The sequence below is a fragment of the Erinaceus europaeus genome, chromosome 9, assembly GCF_950295315.1.
Source record: "Erinaceus europaeus chromosome 9, mEriEur2.1, whole genome shotgun sequence".
In the NCBI taxonomy this organism is placed as follows: Eukaryota; Metazoa; Chordata; class Mammalia; order Eulipotyphla; family Erinaceidae; genus Erinaceus; species Erinaceus europaeus.
This window is the reverse complement of record NC_080170.1, coordinates 124,010,005-124,022,906: the sequence shown is the minus strand read 5'-3', so window position 1 is coordinate 124,022,906 and position 12,902 is coordinate 124,010,005. Positions and strand designations below refer to the sequence as shown.

Sequence of the window (12,902 nt, the reverse complement as noted above, 5' to 3'; positions counted from 1 at the left end):
AGGCTTCTTTCTCTTCTTGTGCCTCCCGGCTTCTGTCAAAATCTTTTTCCTTAATCCAAGCTCAAGCCGAAAGCTTTCTGCTTTAGCCCCCCCCCCCCCCTTTCTTTCCTGGTTGGCATTACTGCAACTGCTCTGTATTTAATTATGCTTAGTGACTTAGCTGCGTCTCTTGGTGGATTTCAGCGTTTCTCTGCCTTGGTCAGATTCTGGAAACTAGTAGTATTTATGCCTAGAATAAATGTCCAATAACTTGTATTTGGGTGAAACCAATCTTACTCCTGATCCTATGGGAGCCATTCCTCAGGCCCTGGAATGCTCTTTCTTGTTTGTTTTCTTAAATTGATCATTTAATTCAGTGGCGCCTGTCTCTTGCACATGGACAGTTTCACTCTAAGTGACCCTCTGGAGAGCTCGAGGGAGACTTGGGACCAAAAGATGGCAGCTGGGATCCCACAGAGTGACCTGAATCCTCAGTACTGCTTTCTAAAGCTACAGAGCCTTTGTCTGATCTAAACAAAGACCCAGGATCTAGCCCCCAGTCCCCCATGTAGAGGGGGAAGCCTCCCAAGTAGTGAAGCAGTGTTGCAAGTGTCTTTCCTTCCGTCTGTCTTTCTGTGTCTCTCCTTCTCTGACGACAACAACAACAACAACAACAACAACAAAGTAGAAAAAAGAAAGAAATGACACTTGAAAACGGTGGCATCATGCAGGCACAGAGCCCTAGCAATAACCCTTATAACAAAAAAAGTGTGATTAATATTTTAAATAATGCGGTTATACTGCTGTAACATTTTCAAATTTTTAAATTCACTTCAAATAGTTTTATCACACCAGTATCTCTACTTGAGTGTAGTTGTTTTTTTTTTTCTCAGTAGTACCCCTCTAGTCTCTTCCACCTGAGCAACTTTCAGGACTGGGGCAGTTAGGGTGTTTCCAATGTTTAGTTACTATAAACAACACTACAAAGAACATCCTTGAAAATAAATCACTGCGCACATCCGCTTTCATTTCCTTTGGAGAAATGTCTAGAAGTGGAATTTCTAGTTCAGAGGTCATCATGCAATTTTTTTTTTCATGGCTTTTAGTAGTGATTTCACAACTGTCTTTAAAAGGAATTTTCTACCCACATGTAAGTCACTGCACACACAGCCCCTCGAAGTTCTGTGTCCTTCCCACCCCCCACACATACACACGCAGACACACCATAGTAGCTCCATATTATATAAGAGGCAGTCTGGTTGTCCTTATTTTATTTATTTTGTTGCTGCAAACATCTGTGTTCCCCAGTTTCCTATATTCCACATATGAGCAACTCCATCCATTAGGTAGTTGCCTTTCAGCTCTTATTTCAAATCAACATAATTACCTCCCAATTCTCTCTTTTTAAAAGAAATTTTACTAATGATTTCATCTTGATTTTCAAAATTACAAGACAGCAGAGGGACAAATCCACACCGTTCCTACCACCAGGGTTCTGGATCCCCAGTCCCTCCACTGGAAGCTACAGCAGTTCTCCTAAGGTTACAGATATGGGTTGACTATTTTTTTCTACAACTCTGTCTGTATTTGTATACATTTGCCCATTTTTTTCTATGATCCCATCTTCTTTTCCTTTCCAGGTCACATACACCTATTGCTACTAACTAAATTTCCCTCCCTTTTACCTCTCCTCTCTCTGGCTTCTAACAGAGTTAGAGTTCAGAGACCTCTGGTTATCTTCCCCTAACATTTCCCTCCACTGAGAGTATGGACCAGAATTCTTTATGGGGAGCAGAAGGTGGGAGTTCTGGCTTCTGAAATTGCTTCTCCGTGGACATGGGTGTTGACAGGTGGATCCATCCCCCCCAGCCTGTTTCTGTCTCTCCCTAGTGGGACAGGGCTCTGGGGAGGTGAGGTTCCAGGAAGCATTGGTGAGGTCGTCTGCCCAGGGAAGTCAGGATGGAATCCTAGTAGCATCAGCAACTTGGTGGTTGAATAACACTAAGATGGAAAGCAGGCCAAAATGATTAATAAACAGAAACCCGAGACAGAGATGGAGAGGCAGAAAGAGAGTGGGGAGGGGAAGCCAAAGCAGCAAAGCTTCCTGCAATGTGGCGCAAGTCAAGCTCGAACCTGGGCATACATGGCAAAGCAGCGCACTATCGAGTGAGCTATTTTGCTGGCCCAAACCTGGGCTTTTGCTTTGGCCCCGGGGCTCAGCTTTGCACCCTAGGCCCAGGGGTACCCAGCTGGAATCTAGTCTCTGTCTTCAGCCCAGCTGGTAGAGCACTGAGCACCAGGCCTAGCTCAATCTCCAGCACAATGAAATCAGGAGCTCTCTTGGAGGGGGTAGACACGAGGTATTATGTTCCCGACTCCCCCAAGTGATCTCAGTGTAGAATTTGGGGCCCTGAAGGCACCAGACTCCATCCTGTGGATTCTATTGTTCATTTAAATTTAATTTTAAAATGTGCATACAGAGAGAGAGAAGGAGAAAGTGGAGAGAGAGAGAGAAGAAGAAGAAGATAGAGGACAGAGAGAGAGGGGGAGAGAGAAAAAGAGGAGTAAGGGGAGAGAGAGAAAAGAGACAGTGAGGAAAAATGGAAAAAGAGGAGAGAGAGAGGAGGGAGAAAAAGATAGAGGAGAGAGAGGGAGAGATAGGAAAGAAGGAAAGAGAGAGGAGAGAGAGGAGAGAGAAAAAGATAGAGACGTGAAAGAGAAAAGGTAGAGGAGAGAGAGAAAAAGGTAGGAGAGAAAGAGAGAGAGACAGAGAGAGAGAGAGAGAGAGAGAGAGATCACCTGGATACTACACTGCTGTACCAGGGTTGAGCCTGGCCTCCACCACATTGAAGGAAGCCTCTGTGCTGTGAAGAAGAATGGAATGAGATGGGATGAAAGGAGAGAAGGAAAGAAGGAAGGGGGAAAAGGAAAGATAACGGGTTTTCTTAGAGGGCTGTCATTTCACCTGAAAACTTGAAATGTATTCCAAGAACACCACATGCCTCATTCTCAAGGGACCTGAGACATCAGCCAGCCCAGAGCAAGCTCTTGACCACAGCTCCACAGTGACTCAGGCTCCTTCCTCCCCACCCGGATGCCCTGTGCTCCGTGACCAGGACCTCCCAAGGGACCGTCTGGAGGACCACGGTCCAGGCTTTTCATCCCCCACTCAGACCCAGAGTAGAGAAGGAGCCTTCGAGGCTGAGGCATGTGGGGAGCCCCTGGGGTCAGAACCCTGGGCTCTTCTCCTGGCCCTTGGTTCCCAAATCCTAGGAGGGAACCCCATCTACTAGGGATGTGCCCTGAACACCTGTCCCCCAGACTGTTTACTGGCTGGGGTGTCCGTTGGGGTCACCTGCTTCTGCTCCCTAAGGACCTGGCTGTGTGGTTAATGCTGGGGTCCCCTCCCATGGGTGGCAGGAGAGTCAGGGGACACTGCCTGCATCCTGTAGGGGTTTGTCACAGCTGTGGCACATGGAATTCAGCCATGCCTGCAGCTGTGTGTTAGTTAGAACAGCACATTCTCTGCAGGAAAGGAGGGCACCAGCTCTCTCCTCCTCTTTTTTAATATATATTTTTTAAATACTTACTTATTATTGGATGGAGACAGAAAGAAATTAAAAGGGGAGAGAGAGAGAGAGAGAGAGAGAGAGAGAGAGAGAGAGACTTGCAGCCCTGTTTCACCACTCTCAAAGCTTTACCCCTGCAGGTAGGGACCAGAGACTTGAACCTGGGTTCTTGGGCAGTGTAATGTGAACACCTAGCTAAGTGCATCACTGCTTGGCCCCTAATTTTATTTTTTATAGATAGAGAGTGCACTAGTATTCTGTTTTCTCATAAAACTCATAAGGCAACCATTTAAAACAACAGCTTTTTTAATTCTTAAAAGGGTCTAACTAATTTCTTTATTGGAAAGAGACAGAGAAATTGAGAGGAAAGATTGAAAGAGAGACACCTGCAGTCCTGCTTCACCACTTGTGAAGCTTCCCCTCTGCAGGTGGGGAGTGGAGGCTTGAACCCAGGTCCTTGGACATGGTACTGTGTACTTTCTACTGGGTGTGCCACCATCCAGCTGTTTTTATTTTCATTTTTTATTGGGTGGATTAATGGCTTGCAGTGAACAGTAAATACAGTCTGCTTTGTGTTTCTCCTCCTGTCCTTATTTCTCAACTTCTGTCTGTGAGTGAGATCAGCCCATCTCCATCCTTCTCTTTCTGGCTGGATCTCACATCACATGATTCCTTTAAGCTCCATCCAAGATGAGGTGAAGAAGGTGACTTCATCACTCTTCACAGCTGAGTGGCATTCCACTTCTTCTTCTAGCGTTTGCCAGTGGCATTCCACTGGGGATCTAGACCACCACTTACTCAGCCACTCACCTGTTATTGGACAAGGGTCTAAACCAAGGAGGCTGGTGACTGATGCCCATTTCTGCCCCTCTCAGACCCTATGCTGTGGAGCACGGACCACGTCCGGCAGTGGCTAGAGTGGGCCGTGAAGGAGTATGGCCTCCCCGACGTGGACATTCTGCTGTTCCAGAACATCGACGGCAAGGAGCTGTGCAAGATGACCAAAGACGACTTCCAGAGGATCACCTCAGGCTACAATGCTGACATCCTCCTCTCCCATCTGCACTACCTCAGAGAGAGTAAGCACAGACCCGCTGCCTGGGGAGGTCTCCTGCTACCGCCTCCCCTGCAGGGGGCAGAGAACTCACCAGTCCTCTCTCAGGTCCTCCAGCCCAGCCACAGGGACACAGAGCCCTATGGGGTCAGACCTGCCGACAGGTCTGGGGGGCCCTCGGTTTGACAGGGAACCATGATGAGAACTGGAGGAGAGACTTCCTCCCAGCTGAGCAGAGCTCACCATGCATCCAGGACACAGCCCCGAGACACGCATTGACCCTCTTACACTCACCCCTGCCTGGGATGAGGCCTGGACAGCTAGAAGCATGAAGCCAGGAAGCCTGATGCATGTTCTCTCTCCTCTCCCCAGATGTCAAGCATGCCAGAGATGGCAGGGGCAGGGCAGGGCAGGGAGGCGGCTGGGGTGACAGTGGCAGTGGGGTCACGGCTGAGCCTCGGGGAGGGGGTAAATGCTTTGCCTGGACTTCCACTCTCTCACCCCTGGAATCCCGGAGAGAGGCCACCCATCTGGGTTCTCACATGCTAACCTGTAGTGGGGAGAGAGCTCTTTATGTTTGTTCTTTAAATCATTTATTACTATTATGTAGATAGAAACAAAGGAAAATTGAGAGATGGGAGAGATGAGAGATGAGAGAGAGAGAGAGATCTGTAGTACTATTTCACTGCCTGTGAAGCTTCTTCCTCAACACCCAGAAGATGGAGACTGAGGGCTTGAACCAGGTCCTTGCACATGGGTAATATGGGTGCTCAGCTGGGTGCACAGCCACCTGGTCCCCCAGGAGAATGTTCTAAGTAGCCCCAGATGTTTAGAGTGAATGTGGAGATATATTCTCTCTTTCTCCCTCTCTCTCTCTCTCTCTTTCAGGAAGGTAATCGCTTGCTTTCTCTCTTTTTCATTTGAATGTTACTTTGTGTGTGTGTGTTTTTTTTATAGCTCCTCTTCCACATTTGACTTCCGATGATGTTGATAAAGCCTTACAAAACTCTCCGCGGTTAATGCATGCTAGAAACACAGGTATGGCGCCCCTCCCCTTCCTGGGGGGGCGGGGAGAGGACAAGCTGAGGGCAAGGTCTTGTCTGAGGTCCCATAGGGAAGGTGGAAGGTGCGGGGTGGGAGTGGGGGTAGGGGAAGGGCTGTGCCAGGCAGGTAGAAGGAGGAAGGCGGAAGGCATCTGGCTGAGGGGTACTTGGTGGGGAGGCGGCCATGGACCGCAGGTGCAGCAGCCTCAGGGCAGGTGGCAACCTCTGATTTCCCAGCATCCCCCACTCCCTGTGACAGCCCCAGGTCTTAACAGAATCACCCTGAGTCTTGCCTGGGTTTTGCTCTGCTGCTCCCCGGATAAGTCAAGTCCTTCTGGACGCACAGGGACCCATTCGCCAGCATTCTTTGTGTTTTCATTTCGATTCTTCGTCGTCTTCTTTTTTGTAGTAGTTTACATTCTCTCTTTCAACATTCCTAATTTTATAGGACAGAGAGACATTGAGAGGGGAGAGGAAGAGAGAGGGAGAGAGACAGGGAGATACCTGCGGCCCTGCTTCAACACCTGCGAAGTCTCCCTCCCCACCCCCAGCCCCCCCTACCCCCCCCCCTGCAGGTAGGGACTGAGGGCTTGTACCTGGGTCCTCGTGCACTGTCATGTGTGCGCTTAACCAGGTGCACCCTTGCCCAAACCCTAGGCTCTGGCTGTCTCTTTGCAGAAGGCAATGGCAGAGACCCTAGGTGACATTTTGCAAGCTTTTGATGACAAGAGGAAGCTCAGCGACCCTGTGGAAAGCATCAATCAGTGCCTTGCTAAGCAGATAACCGCTGCTCTGTCTCTGAGCTCTGCTTCTCCATCGGCTTGTCAGTATCTGCTTCTGCCTGAGCCTGGTTATGTTCCTTTAACAGCACGCTGCATCCCGGCTGACCCTTCTCTCTCTGCCCAGAGGAAGAGTGGGGGGTCTCTGCAGGCAGGTCTCCTTGTTGACTCCCGTGTCCCCTCACACCCTGGGGGATAATCACAGAAGCATGGTCCTTAGGCTGCTTACTGCTTAAATACCCCACCAGCCTTGAGGGACCTGCCCAGGTGAGGGACAGGCTGTCAGATACCAGAAGCTTGTCCATTTCTGCTCAGACCTCCCTCACCTAGAACCATAGTGATTTCTCCAACATCTGTCATTTGATTTTAAAATGTGTGCCTAGAATTCTGTGATGTTGAGATCAGCCAGAAAAAAAAAAGGGGTGAATATGGGATGATCCTACTTATTGAAAAATAAGAACAGAAGGGAAAACACAAACCAGACCTTGACTGGGTTTAGTGTATTGCACCAAAGTAAAGGGGGTGGGGTGTTCAGGTCCTGGGACATGATGGCAGAGGAGGACCTAGGTGGGGGGGTAGATTTTTATGTGGAAAACTGAGAAATGCTACACATGCACCAGCTACTGTATTTTACTGTCGACTATAAACCACAATAAAGGGGACAACAGGAAAAAATGTGTAATGAGAGAGAATAAAAGAGGATGAGGGAGAGAGAGAGGAGAGAGAGAGAGAGAGAGAGAGAGAGAACCCAGGTTTTAAGATGACAGTGAAATGGGTATTTTATTTTGGCCTTCAATATTCAAAATGGACAGCTTTTTCTCTAAAGCCAAACAAAGAATTGTTTTTATATTTGGTTTACATATACCAGCTTATAAATGGCCTTGTGGCCAGAAATAACAAATAACTCAGACAAAGAAATTTCCACTTCTTAAGAAACACCTTGGAGCTACCCACATCTTCTGTTAATTTCACTTAAGAAAATTCTGATGTCATTATTTTCATCCTTAAAAATATTTCTTTTTAAATTATATTTTACTATAAAAGTGATAATGCCCTGCTGTAAAAATGTCAGGCAATTTAGGTATGTTTGAAAGGTGGACATTTTATTTTATTTCCCTTGACTGGGGGGATTAGTAGTTTACAACCGACAGTAAAATACAGTAGTTGGTACATGGGTAACATTTCTCAATTTTGCCGGTAACACTCTGACCCCCCCCAGCTAGGTCCTCCTCCGGGGACATTTTATTATATTCAATGCACCAGTTTACTTTCATTTCATTAAAAACAGTAAGTCTGGGGGCCAGGAGGGGTAGTGCAGTGATCTAAACACACGTGGAGCAAAGCCCAACGACTAGCACAAGGATCCCGGTTTGAGACCCTGGCTCCCCACCTTCTGAAGTGGGGGGGGGGTCACTTTACGGGCAGTGAAGCAGATCTGCAGGTACCTTTCTCTCCCCCCCCCCCCCCGGCACCTTCTGTCTTCCCCTCATCTCTCGATTCCTCTCTGTCCTATCCAACAACAACAAGGGCAACAAAATGGGGAAAGTGGCCTCCAGGAGCAGTGGATTCCTAGTGCAGGCACCGAGCCCCAGCGATAACCCTGGAGGCAACAAAGAAGCAGACAAAGAAAACCAATAAGTCAAGCCACCATAAATATGTGACCCATCAATTGTCTTTAGAATTTTCTATGATTTTTCTTAAATGTCATACTGTATCCATTTTTTGGTACACACATATACTTTTTGGCATCTTAACATCTTTATAATGAGTGCTGATAGACAGTAATTAATGCGTTAATGTTTACATAATTTAGAAATAGTAAAAAATGTTTTAAGTTGAGGCAGTTGGGCCTTGTAGATGATGAATTACCTGAAAATGTTGCTAGAGCAAAGAATTCTTTCTTTTGTTTCTTTTAGAAAAATATTTATTTGTTTATTTAGGGAGGGAGGATGAACTCAGTCACTATTCCGGCACATAGGCTGGTGGAGATCAGACTTGCGACCTCAGGCTTGAGAGTCCAACACCGCATTACTTCCTGGGATTCAAGGAATCCATTTTTCTGTTTGTTTCATCACCATGGTTGTCACTAGGTCATGACTCTACCATTCTCAATGGCCTTACCCCCCCCCTTTTTTTTCTCTTTCTTTTCCTGGTAGGAACAGAGAGAAATAAAGAAGTAACAGAGAAATAGAGGAGAGAGTAATAGGAAGACACCCATAGCGGTGCTTCACTGCTCATGAAACATCCCTTCCTGCAGGTGGGGGCCGGGGTCTTGAACCCAGGTCCTCCTCACAGTAACGTGCGCTATACCGGGTGTACCGTTCACCAGCCACAGCATCATGTTTTGTTTTTTTAGTTGCCACCAAGATTTCTGCTGGGGCTCAGTGCCAGCACTATGGACCCAATGCTTTCTGCGGCTATTGTTGATCTTTATGCTTTCTGTGGCTATTGTTGATCTTTGTTTTCCTTTTTTAAATTTTTTTATTTGACAGGACAGAGAAAAATTGAGAGAAAAGAAAATAGAGAGGGAGAGAGAAAGACAGACACCTGCAGACCTGCTTCACAGCTTGCGTCCCCCTAGCAGGTGGGGAGTCAGAGCTTGCACCCGGGTTCTTGTGCATGCAGAATCAGGTTTTTTATTTTTTTTAATATTTATTTATTTATTCCCTTTTGTTGCCCTTGTTGTTTTATTGTTGTATTTATTGTTGTTGTTGTTGTTGATGTCATGGTTGTTGGATAGGGCACAGAGAAATGGAGAGAGGAGGGAAAGACAGAGGGGGAGAGAAAGACAGACACCTGCAGACCTGCTTCACTGTCTGTGAAGCGACTCCCCTGAAGGTGGGGAGGCGGGGGCTCAAACTGGGATCCTTACTCCAGTCCTTGTGCTTGGCACCACCCGCGCTTAACCCTTAACCCAATGTGCTACCAGCCGACTCCCCAGTTTTTTTTTTAAGAACAATTTTATGGGGCTGGGCAGTGGTGCACCTCGTTAAGCTCTCCTATTGTCAAGCACAAGACCCCAGGCTCAAGTCCCGGCTCCCCACCTGCAGGGGAACACATCACACGCGGTGAAGCAGGTCTGCAGGTGTCTGACTTTCTCTTCCCCTCTCTGTCTTCCCATCCTCTCTCAGATTATCCCTGTCCTAAAAAAAAAAAAACTAAAAGGGGGACAAAAAGAGAGAAAAAATGGCCACCAGAAGCAATGGATTGATAGTGCTGGCCAGCAGTGACCCCCAGTGATAACCCTGGAGACAGTAAATACAAATATATAAAAGAATTTTACAAGTGACGAAGATGACACCAAGGCTACTTGAACCATTCCAGAACATAGGAGAAATCGCGTCCAAATTATTTAATGTGAAGTTGATATACCAATAACAGTGTATGGCAGTGATCACACACACACACACACACACACACACACACCAGTCTTACTTACAAATGTAATACTCTAATAGAAAGCATAAGCAAATAGATTACAGTAGCACATTAAAAAAAGTAAGAGCAGTGTCGTATCTAAGAATTCCAAGAAGGCAAGGTCTTTTTGACATTTGGGGATGACTTCATTCATTTTTGTTATTGTAAAACAGAGAGGCAAAGGAAATGAAGAATACCAAATGAACCCACCTGTTGAGAATGTTTTCTGCTGTTCATAAGAGGAGAGAGAGAGAGAGAGAGAGGCTGAATTGAAATATATATTTGCATGGAGATGTGAATTAATTTCAGATAAGACCCCTGAATTCTTCAGTCAAGTATTTCTCATTCTTCAGCACTGCTTTCCAAAGACTTTCTTTCTATAAGGAAGGGTTGACAGGTTCCCGGACATAATCACTGTAAAAACTTGTGTCAACACATTGAGACGGCTGACTGGGGTTGGCACCACCCATGGAGTTTTGCAAAAAGCTGTGAAGATAAAACACATTTTCATGACAGACAGGCACATAGATAGTGGGCTTCATCAGCCCCATCTTCAGCATCCACCTGGGACCCATGAGCCTGTCCACTCACTCCTGACGTCCCATACGCATACGGCAGGTCCTAGGGGGTCTCCTTCCTCTGTGGTCTCAGGGCCAAGCAGATGGGACATTGGTGCGGAGAGGACTGCCACACCCAAAGGCACTCACATGTTGTCTTTCCTTTTGTCTGCAGGGGGTACGGCTTTTATTTTCCCCAATACTTCAGTATATCCTGAATCTACGCAAAGAATTACAACTAGGCCAGGTATGAAAACACCCCTGTGTGGTCCGTCCCTCGAGAGAGGGCCCAGCCTGTGCTGTGGGCTCTGGGGCAGAAGTCCCCTGTGCAAATGAGGCTGCTCTAAAGCCCGTTCTAAATAGCCTTGTGCTGTCTCTGTGGAACTGGAGCCTAAATGCATGGAAGAAAAACCCTTCCACTCACAGATCTTTACAAATCATTCCCACTGGTTTGGTGGTAGCACGCCCATTTGAACACAGACATGCACAAGGACCCAGTTTCGAGCCCCCTGCCCCGCTGCTCCCTACCTGCACTTCATGAGCAGTGAAGCAGGTGTGCAGATGTCTCTCAGTCTGTCTTCCCCGCCCACTCAATTTCTCTCTGTCCTAGCAAATAAAATAGAAAGTACAGCATTGCTACCTGGAGTGGTGGATTCATCAGGCAGGCACCAAGTTCCAGCAATAACTCTGGTGGCAATACAAAAAAAAAAAAAAAACACATATCCTGAGCTGCGGGTTCATGAGTGGTTGAGCCTGCAGATTAGCTGCTCTGAGAGGAAGAACACAGATGGTAGCCTGGGTGTCTCGCCGCTGAGGACCTGTCTGCTTTTTAAGTTCATCCCAGGAATTATATGAAATCTGTCCCTCCTCAGAGAAATGGTTGAGAGCAAGGGCAGCCCCCAATCACAGCAGTGACTAACTTCCGGCAGGTGACAAGGAATCTACGGTTCAGAGCAGACAGATACATGCCACCGATGACACTTGACCCTCGTCTCAAATCAGGTCTTACCCGTGGTCTGCCGACATATTATTGAAACACATGTAATGCATGCACAAGCAGACTTGGCTGTCAAATACCTGTGAGGCAGGATGCTAGACTGTGAAGATAAAAGGAGAAACTGGAATTGAGAAAGCATCCTGCCCTGTCCTGGAACTCTGGCAGTTCATCCTGCATATACCCAGGGGGACTTTTTTCTGCTCCAGCAGTGAGGGGACAGACACACGGAAACATTTAGCTTAAAGCTCTAGATGCTTCAACTGTGTCTTCAAGAGCCAGAGCCAGTCTCTCTCTCTCTCTCTCTCTGTCTCTCTCTCTCTCTCTCTGCCTCTCCCTCTCTCAAACACACACGCCCACATACTCACACACAGACACACACATACAGAGAGAGAGAGACACACACACACATTCACACTTCAGTCTCAAGGCCTACCCACCCGCAGCCATGCAGAGACACGCACCTACATGAATATTCTCCTCTTGAGATGCTCTTGTTAGAACAGAGTCAACTTGGGTGGGGGTAGATAGCATAATGGTTATGCAAAGAGACTCTCATGCCTGAAGCTCCAAAGTCCCAGGTTCCATCCCCAGCATCACCATAAAACCAGAGCTGAGTAGTACTTTGGTTTAAAAATAAAAAATTATATATATATGACCAGAGTGAGTCTGTCCCATTCAGGCTTAGCTCATCCCACAGCAGGGTCATGGTGCCCTCACCATGTGATCCATCGCTGATTAAAAACAAACAAACAAACAAACAAAAACAAACCACACACACACACACAAAAAAAAACAACCAGAAATTCATGAAAAAAGAAAAACAAAAGTCAGCTTATCTTGCCCAGCAATGTGCTTATGAACATGTCAATCATACTTCCTATAAACACCTCCAATTCTGGGCTACACATCAGGGAAGGCTTCTGCGTTATTTTTAAGAGAGGTTGGGGCATTGTTTTAAACCTGCCCCGCCCCCTCCTTCCCTAAGCAGAGTTTTTGTGAATCAAGAGTTTCAAAATATTTTTTCAGCTAGTATTTGAGTGTTTCATTTTTTCCAGTTCCATTTTCGTGAGCAATAGTTTCACGCTCAGCGCGACAGAAGACCCATCTCCTGACAATAATGATTCCCATAACTAATGTCCTTTGAGCGCAGTAAAGTCATCCGTCTGGAGCTCTCTTCTCACTCTGTTATTCACCGGTATTGGATTGGTACACTCCAGAGAACATTTCTGGAGTCACTTTCTGGAGGGATAGAGATTTGTTGAGAAGAGTTCTGGGGCTAGTCTAGAGCAGGTTTCCTCGGACCTCAGTGGGATGGCAACTTGAGGTCTCTGGGCACTTGTTCAAAGGCAGATTCTGTTCAGCATCTTTGGAAGAAGAGGCTGTTTTGCTCGTTTGTTTTTTTCTCTCTTTTCTTTTCTTTTCTTTTCTTTCTTTCTTTCTTTCTTTCTTTCTTTTTTTTACCTCCAGGGTTATCACTGGGACTCAGTACCTGCTCTACAAATCCACT

At 46.7% G+C, this 12,902-nt stretch overlaps 1 protein-coding gene across 7 annotated transcripts in view; it reads left to right on the top strand.

Annotated features, from left to right (window-relative positions):
- ERG (ETS transcription factor ERG) overlaps positions 1–12,902 on the top strand; it is a 245,049-nt gene that overhangs the window by 215,007 nt on the left and 17,140 nt on the right. For 6 of the 7 annotated variants that reach the window (XM_060198715.1, XM_060198718.1, XM_060198713.1 and 3 more), the window contains 3 exons: positions 4,424–4,627; positions 5,560–5,640; positions 10,574–10,645. In XM_060198715.1, coding sequence (XP_060054698.1) covers positions 4,424–4,627; positions 5,560–5,640; positions 10,574–10,645 — 357 coding nt within the window. The remainder of the gene's footprint in view (positions 1–4,423; positions 4,628–5,559; positions 5,641–10,573; positions 10,646–12,902) is intronic. The other variant, XM_060198716.1, reaches the window with a different exon arrangement.